The following is a 23879-nucleotide window of genomic DNA, read 5'->3' as shown; positions in this document are numbered from 1 at the left end:
TTTTGTATTATTTCCCTACTCAAAATGTCTGTACATTTCTCTTAATTTTTTGAAAACCAAGAAATAAAACTATAAACAAAAAAAGGGGGTATGGTTCAAAAAATGCTTCAAAGAAAAGGTCACATATGAGGAAAAGATGCAAAGGGAAATGAACCAGCTTGATACTTCAGGCACAGAAAACCACCTCAACCAATCACAGACGACCTGAAGTCCATGGTGTGCTGGAGAATCAATCAACGATTAATAGTAGACAGTGGTTTTCTGGCAAATACACCTATAAATATCCTCATATAATGAGCAAACTGTGCAGTCATAAAGGAGAGACAAGGACCCATGCATGGAACTAGACCATTCATGGCTTGAATAAACTCTCCCAGCCATCTGAGTGAGACTCAACCTTATTTTCTTTAATTTCTGAGATTTGGGAGTTCCTGTTGTGTCTCAGTGGGTTAAGGATCCAATATAGTCTCTGGGAGGATGTGGGTTCCACCCCTGTCCTCGCTCAGTGAGTTAAAGCTTCAGCATTGCCACAAGCTACGACATAGGTGTAGATCACAGATACAGCTCAGATCCCGCATTGCCATGTCTTGGTGTAGGCCTGCAGCAGCAGCTCTGATTTGACCCCTAGCCTATATGCTGCAAGTGCAGCTATAAAAAGAAAAAAAAAAAAAAACCTTCTGAGATTTGGTTTTGTTACATTTAAAATGAGTATTATACCTCCTACCTCATGTTACTGTTATAATAAGTAAGATGATATATATAAAGCTTTGTCAGTGTTGGTGCCCTTCTTTCTTTTCATTACAGAGAAAGGAGGTGGGACTCCACCGAAACAGCTTTTCCTGTGTGACTTATGGAAACCATCTTTTACTTGAAGGTTTATATGTATGATATTTTCTGTTAACCTTAGTAAATAATCCGATATATCTATTAGCTAAAAATCTCAGGAGTTCCCTTTGTGGCTCAGTGGTTAATGAACTGACTAGGATCCATGAGGATGGGGGTTCAATCCCTGGCCTTGTTCGGTGGGCTGGGGAATCCAGTGTTCCCATGAGCTGCGGTATAGGTTGCAGACCTGGCTCAGTTCTGGCATTGTTGTGGCTGTGGCATAGGCCAGCAGCTGTAGCTCTGCTTCGACTCCTAGCCTGGGAATTTTCATACACTGCATATGTAACCTTAGAAAAAAAAGGGAAAAAAAAAACCTCAATAAAAAATCATTCAGGAGTTCCCATCACAGCGCAGCAGAAATGAATCCGACTAGGAATCATGAGGTTGTGGGTTTGATCCCTGGCCTCGCTCAGTGGGTTAAGGATCTGGCCTTGCTGTGGCTGTGGTGTAGGGCCAGCAGCAACAGCTCCGATTCGACCCCTAGCCTGGGAACTTCCACATGCCACGAGTGCGGCCCTAAAAAGACAAAAGACAAAAAATAAATAAATAAATAAATAAATTTTTTAAAAACATTCAATTACATACCTGCATATGGATAGCAAGTCACATATTGAGAAGCATTCTAGTCTAATAAACAAGAGAAATCTGGACATGGCAGGAGTTTCACTGGCAGTACAGAACTGAAAGCCCTTTCCTAATGTGGCTGTTCAGACCACACACTGTTCATTGATCCATTAATTTATAAGGAACTTGACTGCCAGGTCAGAAACACCATGGGACAGGTACGGCTTCACCTGAGTATCAAGACCCAGCTCAAACTCAGGGTCTATAAAGCAATGCACACGGTTCACCTATGAAGCCCAGATCTGCTCAGTCTATAACACCACATCTTGGAGCACTGAGCTCGCCATCACCTGCCAGGCCACTGGAAGGTTTAACAGAGTGCCCAGCTCACCAGCAACAAAGTCCTGCGAGAAGGCCAGGCATCTGGACCCAGAGGGACACCCATTACCAAACAACTGATGTGGCCAACTCAGACAGCAGCCAGACTCGCAAGCTAATAGTGGGTGTAGCAAGCTGGAGCAAGGCAATCACAAGTCAGGCCAGCAGAACTAATGCCTTAAGGCGCCTGAAGCCCTGCTTGCTTCTCCAGTTGCAGCCAGTGAGTGCTGCTGGCAAACAGTAGCAACAGCGGCACGTGCCAGCTCAATGTGCCCAGAAAGGAAAAATGTAGCGTCCCTAGATGCAGAAGCTCAGAGCGGGTGGTGCTAACACTGAGAGACTGTTGCCAGCTCCAAACCACCAAGCAGTCACCAAACAACTACTCTGTACCTTGCTAAGCAGGCATCTCTGGGGTCAGCAGGTTATTAGTGTCTTAAAAGCAAGGTGTGCGTCATCAATGACTATAGGTCCAGACCAGCCATAACTTTTAATTTGTCAATATCATCTTGCTCAGTCATTGCATGTTTTACTCCAGATAACAGTTTTCCAAATGCTTCTTCCTATTTGCCACGTGTTGTACCACTGCCTCAAGAGGAGTTCCCGTCGTGGCTCAGGGATAAGGAACCTGACTAGTATCCATGAGGACATGGATTCAATCCCTGGCCTTGCTCAGTAGGTTAAGGATCTGGTGTTGCCGTGAGCTGTGGTGTAGGTCACAGACTCGGCTTGGATCCCGTGTTGCTGTGGCTGTGGCGTAGGCTAGCGGCTACAGCTCCAATTTGACCCCTAGCCTAGGAACCTCCACTTGCCATAGATGTGGCCCTAAAAAAAGAAAGAAAAAAAAAAGAAAACCTGCCTCAAGGGGTTAGCATCTGGTGGGGAGTCAAAAGAAGGTATTCAGATGATATAAGGACACTGCATGTGCCATGAGGAGAAATCACTGCCATGAGAAGACTGAGGTGATTCATTTCATCTGTAGCATCTGGGAAGGCCTTGTGGAAAGGCTGGCCTTATTCACTGAGACTCAAAGGTCAGACAAGGAGGACTTTAGGAAAATCAAGAGGGAGGGATGACTCCTGGGCCACAGAGGGACTACCGAAGCATCCCAGGCAGAGGAAAGAGAGTCTGCAAGCACATGGGGTGTTTCTGGAAGGGAAGGTGTAAAGGGATAAGAGCATGGAGTAAATGACAGCTGGGTGGGAGAGGGCAACAGGAAGCAGAGACCGAAGGACAAGTTGGAGCCCCTGGGGCTTGATTCCAAGACAGTGCAGGCTGAGCTATAGGACACTGAGAACTGCAAAAGGACTTGGTCAAAAGTATACAGCTTGTATTTCTGCCCTCAGGCTGCAGGCTTCCATCACCAATGGAGTAGTGATAACCCTGAACTATATTCTCTAACAAATATTTAAACATTTGAAAGAAATAAGTAAACACAATTGAGTAGAATTCAAATAATGTTACATTCACATCTCCTAGCAGGCTTAACAGCATCAAATGTGGAAATTGCCAATTAAGGTCTTAATTTGCCCCCCCAAACTTGCTATTTTTTGGAATACCTCTTATCAGATTTGTATAAAGTATACCATATGTAGAAAGCTATGAACCATTTTTCAGCAAAATGAGTTCTGTTGGTGTCAGATTAATAGCGTCAGTGAACGCCAGACTGGCTGATTAGATCACGACCAATTTTCTCCCAATTGTGGAAATGTGAACTTTAACCTCCAACTCCATGTGTCAGCATTTCTTGCTCTTGCTTTTGACTTGACCTAAGTGCATTCCTCCCAACTAGGAATGTCTCTATGATGATTGTTAAGGTTGAATTCTCACAGGAGAATTACAATGATTTTCCCCATTTTCCCAATGTCTCTCCTGATTTTTCTCATGGTTCAGGATTCAGGAAAACATAAATTTCCCAGGAAATATACTGTCAGGAAACCCAAAAATCACAAGGCCTTCAATGAGGAAAGCTCTGGGTCTGTCTTATTCATTGCTATCGCCCCAACTGAGTGATTATATTATATTCACTGAAATACTTGCTGAAAAATTAAGTAAATAAATGAACGTGTTCCTCTCTACTTAAATTGGAAATAATTTTTCCCTTTGCTGGAATTCTGGCTTTACTACAACATATTGCTCTGTCTGGTATGTATGTGCATTTTCTTTGGCTTTTCTAGGAGCTTATGAACAAATTGTGAGTAGGGACCCCACAGGCCACCCACATCCCCCTTGGCACCTACCAGAGGGTAGGTACTCATTAACCAAGCAAGTACTGATTAACTATTTGTTGACTACATAATTAAGAAACTCCTTAATAATATCAACATTTAAACTAAACTCTCCTCCCCAAATTTAAATCCTCCATTCTTCTTCCATAATTTATGGTCCCATTTTTGTCCTTTCAGGAAGGGAAAATACAGCCTACTATCTCTCTCTTTCATCATTCTTTTAGAAATAACTTTTCACTATGTTTTCATAATGCACATTTTTTTTTTCTATTTCTCTGTCCTCCTCCTTAGAAACTTGAACTAAAATCTATAACTAAAGAGAACTACTATCTAAAACTCTTCTGATTTTACTTTCCAGTATAAATTATTATGTAGGTCCAATTTCTTTGCCTTCTTACACTCCCCCATCTCCTTGTGAATGCATGCAGTTTCTCTAGCATTTTTCCCTAAATAAATGTCCAGCTCTCAGACTCCTTTGCCCCTATTAATTCTGTATGGATTTTTTTTTTTTTTTGATTGTACAAAAGCTGATTGAAACCTTTTCTCTCTCTCTCTTTTTTTTTTTTTTTTTGGTCTTTTTTAGGGTCACACCTGAGGCATACGGAGGTTCCCCCAGGCTAGGGGTCCAATTGGATCTGTGTCTGCTGGCCTACTCCACAGCCACAACAATGCCAGATCCAGCCGTGTCTGCAACCTACACCACAGCTCATGGCAACGCAGGATCCTCAACCTACTAAGCGGGGCCAGGAATCAAAGATCAAAGCTGGATCCTCATGTATACTACTCAGATTGGTTTCCACTGAGCCACGACAGGAACTCCCCAGCATTTCTTCTTAATGTGCCATATAGTTATGTTTTAAAACATTCTATTTATCATCTCTCTCTGTGATAAAATGCATATATGATTAAATTTACATTGTAAATCTCCTGTGATCACAAGCACCTAAGTGCTGAATTTTCAATTTTATATTATTTTTCCAGTAAGTATTGTTATCCAATTGTTCCATATATCATAAATAAGGAAAAAATGACAAATAATTATTAAATATAAAAATACACTTCTCAATAATACAGGTATAGCAGGTTTCTTTTTAATAAATTCAGGTATCTATGACTGAGTATTATCTTTTGTTAGACTAAGAAAGCATGGAGCATCAATTCTATTTGTAGCTGCTGTATTTAAAGATTAGGCACAAGAATGAGGACAGAAGGAGTTCCCCCAGTGGCTCAGTGGAAATGAATCTGACTAGCATCCATGAGGACGCAGGTTCGATCCCTTGGCCCCGCTCAGTGGGTTAAGGATCTGGCGTTGCCATGAGCTGTGGTGTAGATCGAAGATGCAGCTCTGATCTGACATTGCTATGGCTGTGGCATACACCAGCAGCTACCACTCTGATTCGACCCTTAGCCTCCTGAACTTCTGTATGCCACAGGTGCGGCCCTAAAAACACACACACACACAAAAAAAAAAAAAAAAAGAAAGAAAAGAAAAGAAAGAAAGAAAGAAAGGAAAAGCAAAGCAAAGTAAGAAAGAATTAGGACACAAAAGCCATGTTATAACAGTGATTTGATTCTCTGAACACTTAAGTTATCAGAAAAATCACAGTAATACCTCATCTTGCATAACATTTAATGATCTACCATCTAACAATGGTATCGGGTTCTCCTTTAACCTGCTAGAAAGCAGAGTTGAAGCATATCAATCATTAGAGCCACATATCATTAAAGTCATTTGCTTTTACAGTGTCTCAGAAATACAGCAAAAAAGGCTTGATGGAGACTTTGCAAAAGACTATCAACTTACACTTTATAGTGTTCTACTTACAGCCACCTTGTTCAGTCCAAATTACTCAGAAAGGGCTGGGAAAATTCCCTTAACAATATAATTCTTTTATAAAATGATTTTTTTCTTTATCCCTCTCTCTAAATGATACTTGTGTCAAAACTTTGGGCTTACAGATTTAGAATTTTGTTTGTGGCAAATGCCCATCATATAGCCTAACCAGTCCTCATTATGAAACCAATTGGCCAAATCACACTTCTTGTGTCAGATCAAATGTATTATGCATCCCCATGATAACTCCCTCACAGACTGCCATACCCTACTTCTAGCACCATGCTGCATTCTTCATGGAAATAGGTACAGACAGGAAGCCCTACTTTAGGTTTATGATGCCTGAATTAAAGGAGGATTGGCTGACACCAATATATCAAATTATTCCATTGTACGGTGTCTGTCTGTATCCTTGGGGTACAGTAGATTCTAAGGTATACAAGACATTCCTTCTTTTTTAAAAAATTAAGAAAAAGGCCATGAGAGGGGAGGAGGGAAAAGAGAACCACCTTGACACCTTTCCCACACAGGTGTGTTCTCAGATCCAGATGTACACTGTAGGTAAGTGTCCAGATGCAAACTGAGGCTCTGGAAACAATTATTTTAAAATTGTGGTACCCATGTACCCTTGAAAAGTCTTCATCTACCCCTAGCAAGACACACAAAATAAACCAACCATGGTTACTGAGATGAGCTGGATGACTCCATCTTTGTGTATGACTAAGTCCATATTTGAAGTAAGACTGAAAGATCTAAACTATCCATACTTTCTAAATAAATTTCCTATCACCTACCAAAGAGCTACAATTCATACTAAATAACTTGGAAAACCACTGGAAAGTCTCCTAAGTGTGTCTAACTTAAAGAATGTCAGTTCAACTTTTTATAGGCTTACCTACCTCGTCGCACTTACAGTTCTGCAACATAAATATTATAAATAGCAAGCAGAGTGAGAAAAGGTTAAGAAACTGTAGAGCGTGAACAATGAGTCAGCATGATAGGAATCTCAAAATGCCCCTTGCTGCTTAAAACACATTAGGACTTAAATTTTCTGCAAATAAAGACCCGTGGTCATTTATTACTACCTGTAATAATAACAGTGGTTATTTAGAAAAGCAGTTAAATCCTGGCTGTGCAATAAAGGCCATCTGAACATTCAAAAAGAAAAGTTATCAGGCAGAATGATTTATATATCAAATAAACACTTTGGTAGAGCTTTAAATTCCCATGATTTCAAAAGGAGAAAGAGATCACTGTTTTTTGCTTCATTGTTTCACCGAGTTCCAATGATACTCACCGCCTCAGTGTGAACAGGATGCACAGCAAAAAGCAACGCCGTAACAAAAGCTAGCCCACGATTTTTGAAGACAGTTTTGTCACAGGTGTACATCAGCATGAGAGTCACTAGGCAGTGTAAAATGACATTTACTGCATGGAAGTAGAATGGGTTCATGCCAGTCAAAAAGATGTTTAACCTATAAAAACAAACACAAACCAAATTAGCTACAAACAGAACAGAAAGCACAAGGAAAGCAGAGGAAATGCATCATTTTAAAAGATAAGCTACAGGAGTTTCCGCTATGGCACAATGGGATCAGTGTCTTGGGACCACTGGGATGTTGTGGTTCAGATATGATCCCTGGCCACAGGGCGGCCAAAAATGGAAGTAAAATAAAATAAAATATTAAAAATAAAAATAAATAAATACAAGGTAAGCTATGGTGTTCCCACTGTGGTTCAGCAGGTTAAGAACCCAACATAGTGTCCCTGAGGATGTGGGTTCAATGCCTGGGATCGCTCAGTGGGTTAAGGATCCAGTGTTGCCCAGAGCTGCAGTGTAGGTTGCAGATGAAGCTCAGATCTGTGTTGCAGTGGCTGTGGCATAGGCCTGCAGCTGCAGCTCCCATTCAACCCACCCTTAGCCCAGGAACTTCCATTTGCTGCAGAGGCAGCCCTAAAAAAATTTTTTAAATAAATAAAAAATAAAAGATAAGCTATGCAAGTATTTTTAAATGACTCCCAATATTAAGTTACTCTCTATATTTGAGTATACATTTTTGCCCCTGTAAAAATTTTGCTATCTGCAGAAATCATTGCAAATGCACTACAATATTACTTTACTTCAGGAAAATCTGTGGCCTCAATGAAAAGACAAGCAAGTAGGCAGGGAACCCCTCACTCTCTGGCTCATGCAAACACCCCATACTCTTCCTTCACTGCCAAATCTTGTGAAGCAGCTAAGTGTTCAGAGGCAAGTCCACAGCACCATGGATGGGAGCCACTGGAGATGAGAAAGACACCGTAAGACTGGAACAGTGGTCGTGGCCGGGACAAGCCAGGCATGACTCTGTTCTCTCACCCACAGTGCCACCAGGAACCAAATGACCAGATGGTATGCACAGGGAATCATAGTGAATTACCACCCCCACATTGGATCTGCAGGGCACCTACACGCTATTACCAGTGGCAGGTGAAATTATATGGATGAGAAAGAGGATAGCATTTCAAAATCTGAATGAAATGTTTTCCCACAAAAATTCCTATAGATCTCACAAACTGAATTCTAGGATGACAGCAAAAAAACTGAAAAGAGAACCATGAAGAGATAGATGGGAAATTTATTGTTCAACATCTTAAGAAATACTTTCCTGAGATAGAAATGCACAATAGAGAGACTTCTGCAGATAGCCTTTAATTTAAGAGCAGGACAGAATGTTCCCAATTGAGTGTATAGGGTTATAGAAAAAATACGATTGTATAGAGTATGGTTTTTGGGGGAGAGCATATACACCCTAAATGGTATTGCTATGTGTCTATACTCCAGCCCGTTTTACCAAAACAGTAATCCCACATTTCGATTCTCATGCTCTTGATCTGCTTCTCTTAGAGAAACACCTCCTCTTTGCCAAAAGCCATTGAGAATCTAAACGTCAACTTTAGCAATGGCATATGCATATTCCAAATACTTGGACTGATTCATGCACAGCATTAGCCTACAGAATTTTAAACATCTCAAGCTTTATTTGAACACATGAATCTCAATGTCGTAGTTAGTAATCAACTCTATTTTCATTCCCACTGAAGTCATCATGGTCCCAACGAAGCCTGGGAAAATGAATTCTGTGTGGGATCCAACTCCAGGGCTCCAATGTAAGATTCGGCATGGCTGTGATGGCAGACCCATGAGTCTGCACATAGCAAGAGCCACTGGAAACCAGAAAGCTCAGGATGGTGGAGCTGTGAGGAGGACAAGACCAAGTCCCCATCCTCGGAGAACTTGGGTGCAGTTCCGTGAGATCCCACCGCCCCCCCAAGGTTGATTTTACCCTGTTTTCCCCTTCAACAGGCTGAGTTTTCCAGACCAGTTAAGCCATGCATTGAGAAGTCATTTACATCTTGTCAGTGAGGGAAAACATCTTTGTGAGGTGAGTGGGTGTCCAAACTGAAAGGTCTCTAGGTTGTCAGCATGTACCAAAGGCTCTAAAAATGTACACACCCTTTGGAGTTCCCACTGTGATGCAGTGGGTTAAGGTTCCAGCATTGTCTGTGAAACAATGCAGGTTCAATCCCAGGCCTGGCACAGCGGGTAAGGATCTAGACCTACGCCCCAGCTGTGGTGTAGGTCCCAGCTGTAAGAAAGAAAGAAAGAAAAAAAGACGGAAAGAAAGAAGGAAGGAAGGAAGGAAAGAAAAAAAGAAAGAAAGAAAGAGAAGAAAATTTAAAAAAAACGAAAATTACACATCCTTTGGCCAAAAATTCCACTTCTAGGAATTTTCTGTCAGGAAAAAAAACCAGGAAAGTATTCATACATAGATAGATGATAGATAGATATAAATACAGATATAGATACATATATATGAGATTGTGATATTCTAAGAATTATATACATTGGTCTTCATCCCAACTCTTGGTCAGAGATCCTAAAACCTTTCTATTTGCTTAGCGATAAAGGTGCTAAGAACATCTTTTGTTTAAATACCTGGTCTCTGCCCCCAAGCTCCTGGCACCTAGAGCCTAAATTCCTTGCAATGTCCTAAGTGATCAAAGTACCAGGAGCACCTTTTGTTCTAATATTTGCTCTGGAACCCCTCAGAATTCCCCAGGGGATAGGCGTGTCCCTTGTTCCAATGAGGTGACTCTTACTGGGCTCCTGAATAGCTTCAGATGGGAGCCAGTCCCTGGAAAGACCACAGGTGATGAGAAGCTTGGAAATTTCAGGCCCACCCCCATCCCTGGGGAGGTGTGAGGTGAGGGAGACTGAGTTCATAATCAACCATGCCTCTGAGAAGCTCCCATAAAACCCCCTGAACTACGGGGTTCAGAGAGCTTCCAGTTTCGTGATGCAGCCAAGTCCTCAGGGACACAAGCGCCTGCTCTCAGGACCCTCCAGACCTTGCCCTGTGCATCTCTTCATCTGGCTGTTTATCTGTAGTCTTCATCAAACCCTTCACAATAAAATAAATTGGTAAGCATAAGCATTCCCTGAGTTCTATGAGCCATTAGAGCAAATGACTAAACCTGAGGAGGGGGTCATGGGAACCCCCAACTAGTAGCCCGGTCAGACATGAACGTGGGGACTTAAGGACCCAGTGATTTCGACTGGCCTCTGAAGTGGGGGTGGTCCTACAGAACTAAGCCCTTGACCTGGAGTATCTGAAGCCAACTCCAGGTAGAGAATGTCAGAACTGAATTGAATTCTAGGGCACCCAGCAGGTGTCGGAGAATTGTTCGGTGTGGGAGTAAACCCACACATCTGGTGTCAGAAGTGTGTGAGCATGAGTAGAGGCAGAAACAGGAATGTACCTACCAATGTACAAAGACACATCTCACTGTGTGAGTTATAAAAACGGCAATAAAGAGAAAGCACAACATCTATTAAGCCAAAACTCTCATGTATTTGACTCTTCCCATAGATAAATAATAGCACTGTTTTTAAAAAGAAGATAAAAGACCTGCTACTTTTTCTCTGAAGCAAGTATTTAAGTGTCACATTCTATCTCTTACAAGAGACCTGCTATTTTTCCAATGTATTTGTTATGCAACCATTTGAAAAGTAAAAGCATCACTAAAGATGATGCTATTACTCTATTACCACAATTTTATGAGGTACTTAACATACTTTCCTTTCCCCTTCCAAAATGTTATGTAAGAGTAGGCATGAGTCACCTTTCTGGCCCATATGTATCCTATCTGAAAATGTGCAGATGTTACCCACATAGCTTATTTCTGGAAACTGGTTAGGACAGAGTGTTTGGTATTTTAAGTGAATTCCATAAGATTCCAAAATACAAAAGTAAGTTACTGGATGAGAATCACTGTAGTGATAAGGTAACAGTGTGAAAGCCCCTCACATGGCACTTGAAACTGGTGACTCCAAGCTTTGAGAAATTACCGAAAACCTAGAATAGGAGAGTTTCCCAAATGTCTATAAAGATGGAATATGAACTCTCCAAACCATAGATAATTTAAGATGAAATGATGATTTTAGAATGTATTCTCTTTGTGAGCCCTGGGAAAAGAATCTGGGAACTCATATGAGCTCCAAAAAGGGGATTGGGGGGTTCCTGTTGTGGCTTAGTGGGTTAAGAACCCGACTAGTATCCAGAGCTTGATCCCTGGCCTCTGTCAGTGGGTTAAGGATTCAGCATTGCTGCAAGCTACAGGATAGATCGCAGATGCAGCTTGGATCTTGTGTGGCCGGCAGCTGCAACTCCAATTTCCCCCCTAGCCCAGGAACTTCCATATTCTGCAAGTGTGGCCCTAAAAAGGGAAAAAAAAAAAAAAGTGATGGGCGTTAGCTCGTTAACCTCACATGTTCATAAGAGAAGGGACGTGACAGGTGTATTAGATCTTTATTTATCAGGCATTAATCAGAATCTCTCAGAATCGCCTTGCATACAAGACAGATTTGCACAAACCAAAGAGTGGTGAATAATAAATCAATGTCTCCCCAGATGGAGAACCCCCAGTGTATGTCACAGGATTCTGATATTATCTCTGGTCTACCCATTACTTTTATCAAAGACTTAAATGATTCTCTGGTTTTCCATGAGCCAAGTCTTTAGAAGGCCTGCAAGGCCTGCATCAGGGAAGAAGATTTACTTTATGGGGAGACTGGCTGAGCTTCACAAAGAGTTTAAATGCCTAATTGTGTGTTTGTTAATTCCAACAGGATTAGACAGAAAATGGGTAAGAGTAAAGACCCACACTTAGACATAAAAGAGAACATAAGACTTGCAAGCCAGATTAAAACTCTGCAGATTAAAACTCTCAGGTACTGTCCAAGGCCTGTTAGTTAACCTAGAGTTACAGCATCCTGGCTATTCAAACAGACCAAACCATCAACACAGATAGTCAGGGAACTGTGGAAGTCACTCTGTTTCATTTCAATTCACTCCAACAAATATTTATTGAGCATCAACTAGATGCCAGGTATAATGTCAGGCCCAGAGATACAAAGAAAAGGCATGGCATCTGCTACTAAAGAGTTAACAGTATAGTAGGAGAAAGAGAGAGATAATTAATAGTCAGTGAGAGAATTCTAGCAGTAGGAGAACCTACCAGGTGCAGAGAGATGGAAGAAGGAGGTGTTCTACCTGCAGGTGGGAGGGGGAAGGTGGGTGGTGGTGTTGGGGGCAGCAGCCCCTTGGGATGCTACTTAAATGCTGGAGTATCTTCACAGGACAGCTCAAGGATGCTGGGGGCTGGGGGTCTCAAAGTGATGTCTCAGGAAGTGGGGACACTCAACCTGGAGAAAGAGGACAGACAGAAATGATGCCAAGTTCTCCAGGGAGAAAGATCTTGGGCATATTTATGGCTAGATCCCCAGGGTCTAGCACAGTGCCTGGTTCATACTGGTCATACAATGTAATCAGTGATTTCATATAAAAATGTCCAGCTTATTTTCAAATATCAGAAGACCGGGCAACTTTCCGGGCCCCCATGGCTGCATAGAAATACCTGGGTACTCACTTAGATGGCAAAAGTACTCCCAATTTGCCACCCGGTCTGCCAATGGCTGGGAGGAAGACTTCAGCTCAAAGAAAGATGTAATAGTTAAGACTAGAATCAGTGTTAGGATATCCAGAAATGTCCATGCAGAAGCATGATAAGAGCCTACCTTAAAAACCATCTAGAAGGAAGAGTTCCTCAGGTTCCATGTCAGCCGGAAGACACTTTCATTAGAGCACGGAGACAGTTTTTTAAAACACTTTTACTATATTTCTCAAGTGCTATGAGCATTTTCTTCAAACATCATAAGAATTAATTTTTTATTAGTGTATGCATCTCACTTCACACACAGTAGATACACACACTATTGTATATGGAATGCATGATCAACGGGAATCTGCTGTATATAGCACAGGGATCTCTACCCAATATTTTGTGATAACCTATATGGCAAAAGAATCTGAAAAAGAATGGATGTGTATATACATATAACTGAATCACTTTGTCGTACAGCAGAAATTATCACAACATCGCAAGTCAACTATACTTCAGTAAAACTTTAAGACAGTTTACTAAATGAACAAATAAGGTCATTAACATTAAACTGGAAGGTGAAAAGGATCATCCTTCCCTTTCTACTCAAAGAATCTCAAATTTCGGTTTAGCCTTCCTTTCTCATTTAAAGAGAGGCCAAGCAACAAGAAATAAAACAATGGTTTTTTTCTAAAGTAATCTTATTTGTCATGTCTGACTGGCTGAAAGCCTTCCAGACTTTAGCAAATTGAATGAACTCCATGGCCTCCTTGTAAAACTGCCCAGAAAGGTGGGGCCACACTGAGCTCACAGCAATTGGAGGGCACCGTTCCCAGGGAAAGTTACAAGATCACACAGTTTGGTACCAAGTAATCACAAGAGGAGAGGTGGAGAAGGGAGAAGAAAGAGCCACTGGCTGCCCCACCCTCACCCCCACCCCAGCAACTCATTCTTTCACAACCCAGAGCTCTAGATGAAGCCCATTGATCTCTGCTAAATTTCCTCTTTGAAAGATACCTCTAGTTTAGGGAAAAAATAGAAACAGACTGTAGGAGTTCCCAATGTGGTACATGGGTTAAGAACCTGACTGCAGCAGCTTGGGTCACTGTGGAGACAAGGGTTCAATCCCTGGCCCAGGCACAGTGGGTTAAAAGATCCAGCATTGCAAGTTCCTGTCACGGCTCAGCGGAAATGTATCTGACTAGTATCCATGAGGATGTGGGTTTGATCCCTGGTCTCACTCAGCGGGGTTAAGTATCCAGCATGGGCGTGAGCTGTGGTGTAGGTCACAGACACGACTTGGATCTGGCATTGCTGTGGCTGTGGCATAGGCCAGCAGCTATAGCTCCAATTTGACCCCTAGCCTAGGAACTTCCGCCTGCCGTGGGTGCGGCCCTAAAAATGCAAAAGATTCAGCATTGCTGCAGCTGCAGCACAGGTTGAAACTGCAGCTCAAATTCAATCCCTGGTCTGGGAACTTCCAAAAGCCATGGGTGTGGCCAAAGAAATAAAGAAAAAAAGGGAGAAAGAAAGAAACAAAATAGACTGTATCTGTACCCAGACTGTATCTCTAGAAGAGACTTCTACTAGGGAATATACTAGGGTCTCCTCAAGGGGACCCCAACTCCACTTCAGTCAAACCACCAGGCCTCAATGACTTGGCAGGATTCAGGAAACTGCATGAGAGGTTGGACCCTCCACTGTGGTGACTCAAGTCTGGTGTTTGGCACTGAAGCTGGAATTTTCCCGGTATACAGATTAAGTAACATCTAAGTGGGCTGCCCCTCAACTTCATGCCTAGGGACAATGACATTAATTAGCCACCGTCACTGATTCCTTGGGCCAAAACATTCTGATTATCACTGCATCCCTGGCCTGTCATGGTAAATGTTCTTACCTAGTGTTTAGCAGCTACATACACTGCACCACTTGGTCCCTAGAAGCCATCAGCCCCGCCACTTAGCCCCCAGAACTCCAGGATCCCCTCACACCCTCTGAAGTGGGAAAGCCCACCTCAGTGGCACCATCTCCAACATCATACCTGGCCTACAGGAAAGAGCTGATGCAGAGCTTCTCCACCTTGAAGGTGCTCCCTCGCTAACGTATGTAATGTACCAGCAAAGGGCAAAGAGTGGGTGGGAGGTGTGCACACGGTATGTGATAAATACACCCCAACATGCCTATCTCAATGAGCCTCTGGATTCCTTTCTCTATTATGCCAGGGAGATTTGGGCATCTCAATCTCATCACAGACTCCCATGGAGTGCCCGTGGTTCACAGGATTATAAATCACCACCACTATGCTCCTTACAACTGCTAATTCCCCAATCCCATCCCATCATATTCTAAACCAGTTGATCTGAAATGGGGTTCAGGGATCAGCCCTAAGTAACCCAGCGATTTAAGACAGGTGATACTTGGAGCAATGACCCTTAGGTCTCCAAGCTTAAAGGAAGGATGCCTATGGTTGCCATGCTTACCAGAAAACTCCAGTTTTCTCAGCACTAGTACCACATAAATTCCTTTCCAGTCAGAACTGTAAACCAGGGAAAAGAAAAACTTAAATGTTCCCCTCATCTTCTGTTTCCAGAATCTCCCAATGATGGGTTCTCGCAAGACCTTCCTGGTGACTTTCCATAGCCCAATCCTAAACCTACTGTATATTCTCCTGTCTTCCTCTAGCACTCTTCATTTTTCTTCTTCTCATCTCCTGCCTTCCTTACAGCTCTCAAATACTTGTAAGTGGTTTCCACCGTCTTCTTAGATCATGCAACCAATAAACAACAACATCTGGTTCTTCTCATTTTTTCTCTAAGGCGAGTCCCTCTGGCCCTTAATCATTCTCATTGTTCTTCTTCTGCATTCCCTCCAGTACCAGGAAAAAATCAGAAAATCATCAGCATTTCAAGTATCTAAAGAACCGAAGGATGCAAACAATAGAGCAGAGGGGAGACCCAGTGCCCTGAGGCAAAAACAAAACAATTCGGCTCTGACGGGAGGCACCAGGCAATGGGGAGCTGGTGAGGAGCCCAAGCCCCCTGCAAGGGGCAGTACAGTCCCTACTGTCACATAAGCACTCAGAGTAGCAACTGCACTAAACAAAGGGTGAGGAGACTAAGGGCAGGACGATCAGTGACCACAGCCAGAAGGAAGCAAGTTCTGGGACAAAAATCTTCCAAAAGTGAGTCAGCAAATAATAAAAATTAACAGATCAACACCAAATATAATACAGTTTGTTATAATTATACATGACCTGCCAATTTTTAGCCAATGTTTCTTTTCTTTTCTTTCTTTCCAAAGTATTTATGTTTGGTGGGATTCCTGGATGCAATGTTACTTGGACACCAACTACCTGACAAAGTCCCACACAAGACTCCCCTCCCTTCAGACACCAGCTTCAAGTTCAATGGTCCCCCAAGCACCTGCACCTCTGATCAACTGGCCACAAACTGGGGGTTTCCACAACTCCTTCAGATTTGATCATCTGTAATAATGACTCACAGAACTCAGGAAAATCTGATACTTAGGATTACAGTTTTATTATCAAAAATAGGAACCAAAACTAGTCAAAAGAAAAGACCCAAAGACTCAAAGACCCAGGTGTGAACAGGTCCAAAACACCAACCTTTGGTGTCTTCAAGACAAATAACCCTCTTGGCACACTGACATAAATTTACCAACCAGGGAAGCGCACTCAAGCCTCCGTGTCAAGTTTAACTGGGGCTTCATTAGGTAAGCTAATTGATTCCATCACTGGTCATCTCCAGGCCCCTTTCCCTTTCCAGAGGCTGGAAGGTAGGGCTGATATTATAACTGCAGAACCAACCCAAACTGGCCCAATGCTGTCTAGCAAGATACTGAGTTGGTGCTGAAAGACAACAGAACAAAAACCTCAAGTAATGCATTAAAAGCATGTGCAGAGGAGAAAACATTGACTTCAAATAACATGGGGAACCAGTTGCTCTCCCTTCAACCCTACCCCCCACGTAGAACGAAAGGACAGGGACATGACCAGAACCTGAACAAGAAACCCCTTCAGAAGCTAAGGGTCTGGGAGTTCCTGTCGTGGCTCAGCGAGTAAGGAACCCAACTAGTATCCATAAAGATGAAGATTTGATCCCAAGCCTCGCCCTGTGGGTTAAAGGATCCCGGCAATGCATGAGCTGTGGCGCAGGTCACAGATACAGCTCTGATCCCGTGTTGCTGTGGCTGTGGTATAGATTGGAAACTGCAGCTCTAATTCAACCCCTAGCCTGGGAACTTCCACGACCCTAAAAAGAAAAAAGAAAAGAAAAGAAGAAGTAAAGAGTCTGTTGTCTGGGAAGACATGATGCCAAAGTCCTTTCACCACACCTTAGCTTAATCAAGTACCAAAGGCTTCTATCAAACCTGCCTGCCAGCACTTCTGCATACCACCCCTCTTCCCCTAACTCAGAAAAGCTGGACCAAACCGCACCAAATTCCAGATCATGGCACAGGCCGCCTCCTGTCCCTTTGCTGGTTGCCCTCACAATAAAGTTCCTGTCTCAAAAGCTGGAGCCATAGTATGGTTACCAGTAAGCCTGGCTTGGTATCACCTGGCTCAAAGTCCCAAAGGTTTAATCACATGATTGGTCTTTCCAGCAGGGCTGGCTCCGTTCTGAAACTGGAGGCCCACCACAAATCACCTCCTCCTTAGCAAAAACTCAGGTGCAGTCCCAGGAACCCCCTATGAACGACAGAGTCCCTCCTAACCCTTGGGAAACCCTAAGGATCTAGAAGCTTCCTCCCAGGAAGCCGGGGCCAAGACCAGATAAACTGGCTACTGTAGAGAAGTTGGGGAGAGCAGGTCACAGGCATCATAGCCCCCTTGAGAAAGTCTGTGCCGGTCCTCGTACGCCATTTAATCCAACTGGAAATGAGATTTCATGCCTACCTTGTTGACAGGGAAAAAAAAAAAAACACCATTCCTCACCAAAGGCAGGACACTGGCAGGAGGAACTCTGGTCCTTTGAGACCAGGGCGTGGAGAAAACTCTGAGTAATTCTGGGGTTCGCCTCTGAAGGTACAGTTGCTGTATTCAGCCTTAAAGGTTACAGCAAGCAGCCTCCAAATGCTATACCTCAATATGCCACACAAGAAGCACATGACTCAAGATCTCCTTCTCTACAGAGAGTCACAGACTCAGGAGGTTACAACAGAGCCACAGCTTCCCCCTTCAGGGTCAAAGGTGTCCCTTCACCTCCCAGGAAGCAGGACCCACTGCAACACTGGAAAGACCTGTGTGTGTCCAGCAAATTCCTTGCCTGCTTGCACTTTTCTTTTTGCTAGAGAAAGAGGAAAGGTAAATAAGCCAAGAAATAAGTCCAGTAGACTTTCTCCTCTACATTATAAGGGTGTAGCCCTACATAATATTTACCAGGAGCAAGTGAGCATTTAGAACCAAGACGGTGCACTCATATTGTTCATTCACTCTTCAAATAGTAATTTATTGAGCCCCTACTCTGAATGCCAGGCACTATCCTAGGAACTAAAGATACACCACATAGAGCTTACACAGTAGTGAGAGGAGATAAAAAGTAACAATAAATGTATGATGACATAGAACAATGAGGGCTACCAAGGCAAAAGGGGTAAGAGAACAGGACAGTGGGATGAAACACAGAGGAGCACCTGCTATTTTAGATCGGGTGGCAGGGAAGGAACCTGCAATGAAGTGACATTTGAGCAGAGAATGAAGCTGGTGAGTGAGGAAGCAATGCACAGATATGGAGGAGAGCATTCCAGAAGAAGACACAAGTGTGAAGGCCCTTGGCAGCTGCAGATTTGGCCTACAAAAGGAATACAGACTCTAGAATAATAAGGTAGAGAGAAAGAGGTGGTGATTGACAGACACAAGATTAGAGTCAGATCAAACAGGGCCTCCTGGAACAGAAACCATCATACCACTTGGAAAAGGAACACTGCCATTAAAGAGGCATGCTCAAGTATTCCTCATCCCCCTTTTTAGGGGAGTGATTATATATTCGATGTTAGGAAGAATATGAATGTGGTGCCAAAGGAAGACAGAAAAGACATTGTTGACTAAAAAAAGAGAGAGACAGAGAGACAGACTCTTCAGATGTTTTCTAGGAGTTCCCATTGCGGCTCAGTGGGTCAAGAACCCAAAAGTGTCCGTGAAGATGTGGGTTCGTTCCCTAGCCTTGTTTAGTGGGTTAAGGATCTGGCTTTGCCTCAAAATGTAGCGTAGGTCACAGATTTGGCTCAGATCTGGTGTTGCCATGGTTGTAGCAGGTATTACCATGGCCAATTCATGCCCTAAGCCGGGAACTTTCATATGCTGCAGGTGCAGCCATAAAAAGAAAAATATGTATATATATATGTATATATATATATATGTTTTCTAAAGGCCTTCACTGAATTCGAGGAACTCACCTATTAAAACCCTCATAATTTCACATACATATTCTGCTCACTTACCATCCCATCCACACCACCAGACTATAGCCTAAAGCCTATCTTAACGTCTCAAGTATATCCTAACAGGCAAGAATCATAACCTCCTCTTCTTGGGGTTTCTAAGATAACCTTAGCTTGGCATGAAATTTTCAAAGGAAGTTTTCTGGGCTGTTTTTGTTTTTGTTTTTGTTTTTCATTTTTCTCTATAAAATCTTTATTGCCTCCAATCACACTTTTCCTTAGCTATATACATCAGTGAACATCCTAGACAATCTAGTCAAACATCCTAAACAATCTTCACCTGTCTCCTATCACAGACTCAGGAAACAGAATTAGCCATTTGTAGCAATAAACTATCTCGAAATGAATGCCCACAGTGGTCAAATCAAAAGGAACAGAACCAAAGGAACATACTACCATTTCTTTTAGGTCTGGGTACAGGGGCTAGAGCTGATTCTCATGGTTGGCATATAATTTGTGACTCAAAGATGCAAACTGCTGCAAAAATCTCTCAAGAGCCAAACATTAAAATGCTGTAAATCCTAACAGCTGCACATATTAAGATATTCTATTTTTTAACTCTGACATTTTAAACCACCCACTCTTATGGTTTATATTACAATCAGAAGCCTTCCATAAAGTAAAACTTTACAGCAAGCTTGTAGAATACTATGATCTAATAGCCTAAACATGGAAAGAGAATCAAGGTCCTTTAATTTGCCTTAGTTTCCCTATCCTCAACATGGAAAAACCTTTTGTTCTTTCCTGTTGCAGGAAGCTTCTACTTGCTTCCTGATATAGAATGGCACTGCTAACAATCCACAAGGAGCTTCTTCTCAAGAGAAAGGGGGACGGGAGGATTTAAGATTTAGCAAACTAAGCACCTTTTAAACCAATCTGGGCCCCCTGTCGAGGTGGGGGTTATGGACCTTCCGGCTTTGGTTCCACATCAATTCAGTGTCTACAAAGTGACAATGTATTTCTCTTGAATCCAGAGTTAAAAACAAGTCATGGCCAGTGAAGGATAAAGAAGCCAAATAAAAAAGGTTACTGCCGCAGATTAAGTTTTCACAGATGTTTTGATTCTGCCCTACAATGGTCCAGAAATAACTCCTGTGTGCCCTTGGAAATGAACATAAGAAAAGACTTGAATAGAAGATTTGACTAGAGACAAAATTCATTAGAATTGTAAATGCACTCCAAGCAACACAAAGAACTGACCACTTGTATCAGTTAAAGTTTGACCAGAGAAGCAGAACTGGCAGGAATGATACTGCAGAAGGAATTTGCTAAGGGATCTGACCTTTCACAATCCTTGGAACTGGTTAAATAGCTTATGCAAGGCTGCTGCTACTGTGTCTACAACAGAAGTCAAAGGCCAGTAGGGAAGGCATTCCAGAAGGAAGGATGGACCTGAAGTAGTGGAAAGGAAGGAGGGGCTGGAATCCACAAAGACTAACTAGAATATATCTCTTTCTTGCAGCCTCCAACTTTAATGATGGGAATGGCTGGCGGTCTTTTCCACAGAGCTACGCACATACCTATACCATGACTCCAAGTAGCTAACAGAGATCTGGAGAATTCTGGAGAAGCTGAAGAATTAGCTGCTGTTGCACACCAGCAGCAGGTTAGTTAGCAAGTCTGTGACAACCAGCATGAACTGCTACAGCACCAAATCCTATGTCCACCTTCTGAGTGGGAACAGAGCTGAAAAGAAGCAGGATCCCGGGCCTTCCCAGTACAGACCCCCGCTACTCCTCCTGACCCACTGCCCCCCCCCCACCTCCATCATGTCCTCGTCCTGCTTTCTATCTGTAGGAAAACTTTAGTCAAAGAATAAATTTAATCAGAAAAGTGAGAAAATGCAGAAGCAAAGCAAAACAGTCAAGCAAAACCAAATAATAATAGTTCAGCCATTGAACAAAGGTGAAAACTTCTAGTTTATCCTCAAGGATTATAGACAATATTCTGAGCCATATCCTTTAAGCTATTTTGCAAATTATGAAACCCCTACTGAGGCAGAATATTAATTTAGGTAGTCAGTGTAGGAGCATGGGCTTCTCCGATACATTATTTGACATGGCCATTGATTAACATTTGTGGCTTAAGGGCTCCAGGGAGTAACATCCCCACAGGCCTTGTTTACTATAGGGAGTGTACCTACGCCCAGATGGACATTAATCTCTAATCCCCTGTGACTCAGTTTACAGGATGAAAAGGACAAAGAAACTATGAGACTTATAGGACACTTCCACCCCTAGAGCTCTATTGGACAAGGACTGATATGGGTAACTGAATAAGGCCAAAGGGAGAAGACCACACCTCTCTGGATGTTGGTACCCACCCCCATCTTTAAGGGATAAAAACCCCTATAGGACAATAGAGAAGTGGGGGCTCTTCTCTTCCCTCCCAGTAGCCCTGGGAGCTATCTGCTTTTCTTCAATAAAAAACTTTGCTTGCTTGCTGCCTGTGTGTTCACAGAGTTCATTCTTCGACCGCGTGAACAAAAACCCGGATTTGGGTACCATCTTTCCGGCATCACTACCAGGTGGACAAGTGAACTATGTGATGACCAGACTGTAGCCATGACATAGCTGCCACATTTTGAGAACTGGCCATAAGGAAATGGGAACAAACCAACCTGGAACTGATGATTAACTGTACTTAACACAATCAGACCACTGCATGACCAATTTCAAGATGCCAGTCAGAGCTGACTGTGCTCTGCAGGTAGCCCCCTCTCTCTGCATATAAATCTCTCCCACTGACTGTCAGCAGAGAGTCAGCCTTTGTACATGAGTCCCCCTTCTCCCCTCACTCTGAAATAAAGCAAACTTCCCTTTCCACTAACCTTGCCTGACTAGTATTGGCTTTTGAGTGGTGAGCAGCCAGACTCTGCTTTCATTAACATGGCCACGTTACTTTCACTTTCCAGACTTCAAAATTCCTCCTTTCCAACTCCAGCCCAGGACAATATAAGAAAGGAATTTCCAAGAAGCATTTCCAATTTAGCTAAACTGACATAGTGCAAAGCCACTGCATCTTGGTAAGCTGCTTTCAATTTCCATTGTGTCCAGCCTGCCAAACTGGTAAAAGCGGACAAACTAATAATCCATTTCCTCATTTCAATTTCTGCCCATTTCTTATTTGAGAAAAGCTGTGATTAGTATCTTTCTATACAAGCACGTACCTTTATAGTAACAAGCATTACACAGCTTTATTACTTTATTACTTTTTTTATTGTTTATACTTAAGGGGATTTCTAGCTGTCTATATTTATGACATCCATTAATTAAATAAAGGATAATAAACTACTTTTAATAAAAGTATCAGTTTGAGTTTTTCACCAGAAAAGATTCTGTGAAGAAGATGAAAAGACAGGCAATAGAATATAAGGGCATTATTTACCAATCAAATATCTGACAAAGGATTTATATATAGAATATAAATAGAAATCACAAAATTCAACATTAGAAAAAGATCCACTTAGAAAAATCAAGAAAAATATGAGATAAATTTTTTTGGCCACACCCTATATTGTACGGATGTTCTGGGCCAGGGGTCAGATCCGAGCTGCAGCTGCAACCTGAGCCACTGCAGTCAGATTCTTAACCCACTGTGCTATGGTAAGAACTACTGAAGAGATAGTCTAATAAAAAGAATATACAGTAGAAGGTAAATAGACATATGAAAAAATGTTTAACACCATCAGCCATTAGAGAAATTCCAGTTAAAACCACAATAAGATGTCACTACACACCTATCAGAATGCCTACAACAACAACAACAACAAAACAGTGACAATATCAAATCTGGTGAGGAAGTAGAGAAACTGGATTATACGCACACTGACGATGGGATGGGCTGGGATGGAAAATGGTCTGTCAGTTTCTTAAAAAACTAAATGTGCAGGAATTCCCATCATGGTTCAGTGGTTTAAAAAAACAGACTAGTATCCATGAGAATGTGTGTTCAATCCCTAGCCTTGCTCAGTGGGTTAAGGATCCAGCATCACTGTGAGCTGTGGTGTAGGTTGCAGACATAGCTCAGAAACCACGTTGCATGGCTGTGGCATAGGTATGCAGCTGTAGCTCTGATTCGACCCCTAGCCTGGGAACTTCCATATGACACAGGTGCGGCCCTAAAAAATAAAGTACTAAAGTGCAAATACCATATGACACAGCAGTTGTACTCCTGAGCATTTACTCAGGGAAATAAAAAACTTACGTTCACATAAAAACCTGTAAATGAATGTTTGTAGAAGCTTTATTTGTAATAGCCAAAAACTGCAAAGCCAGATGTCCTTTAACATGTGAATGACTAAACAAACTGTGATACATCCATATGATGGAATATTACTCAGGAAATAAAAAGGAAAAATCTATTGATACATGCACCAATCTGAATAAACTCCAAAGAATTATCCTCAGTGCAAAAAATCTTAATGATTACATACTATATGGTTCCAAACATAACATTCTTGAACTGACAAAATTATAGAGATGGAGAACATATCAGTGTCTATACTTTTGACAGGAAAACATGAAGGTTCTTTGTGATAGAACTATCCT

At 42.3% G+C, this 23879-nt stretch overlaps 1 protein-coding gene across 1 annotated transcript in view; it reads right to left on the bottom strand.

The window, feature by feature from the left end:
- The window catches only part of TMTC1 (transmembrane O-mannosyltransferase targeting cadherins 1), a 302591-nt gene that overhangs the window by 272599 nt on the left and 6113 nt on the right, over nt 1-23879 (bottom strand). Inside the window, exon 2 of the mRNA XM_047787300.1 lies at nt 7184-7361. Within this exon, the coding sequence (XP_047643256.1) occupies nt 7184-7361 (178 nt within the window). The remainder of the gene's footprint in view (nt 1-7183; nt 7362-23879) is intronic.

Source organism: Phacochoerus africanus, chromosome 7 (genome assembly GCF_016906955.1).
Source record: "Phacochoerus africanus isolate WHEZ1 chromosome 7, ROS_Pafr_v1, whole genome shotgun sequence".
NCBI classification, from domain to species: domain Eukaryota; kingdom Metazoa; phylum Chordata; class Mammalia; order Artiodactyla; family Suidae; genus Phacochoerus; species Phacochoerus africanus.
Note: the sequence above shows the minus strand (reverse complement) of the source record. Positions and strands in the feature narration are given on the sequence as shown.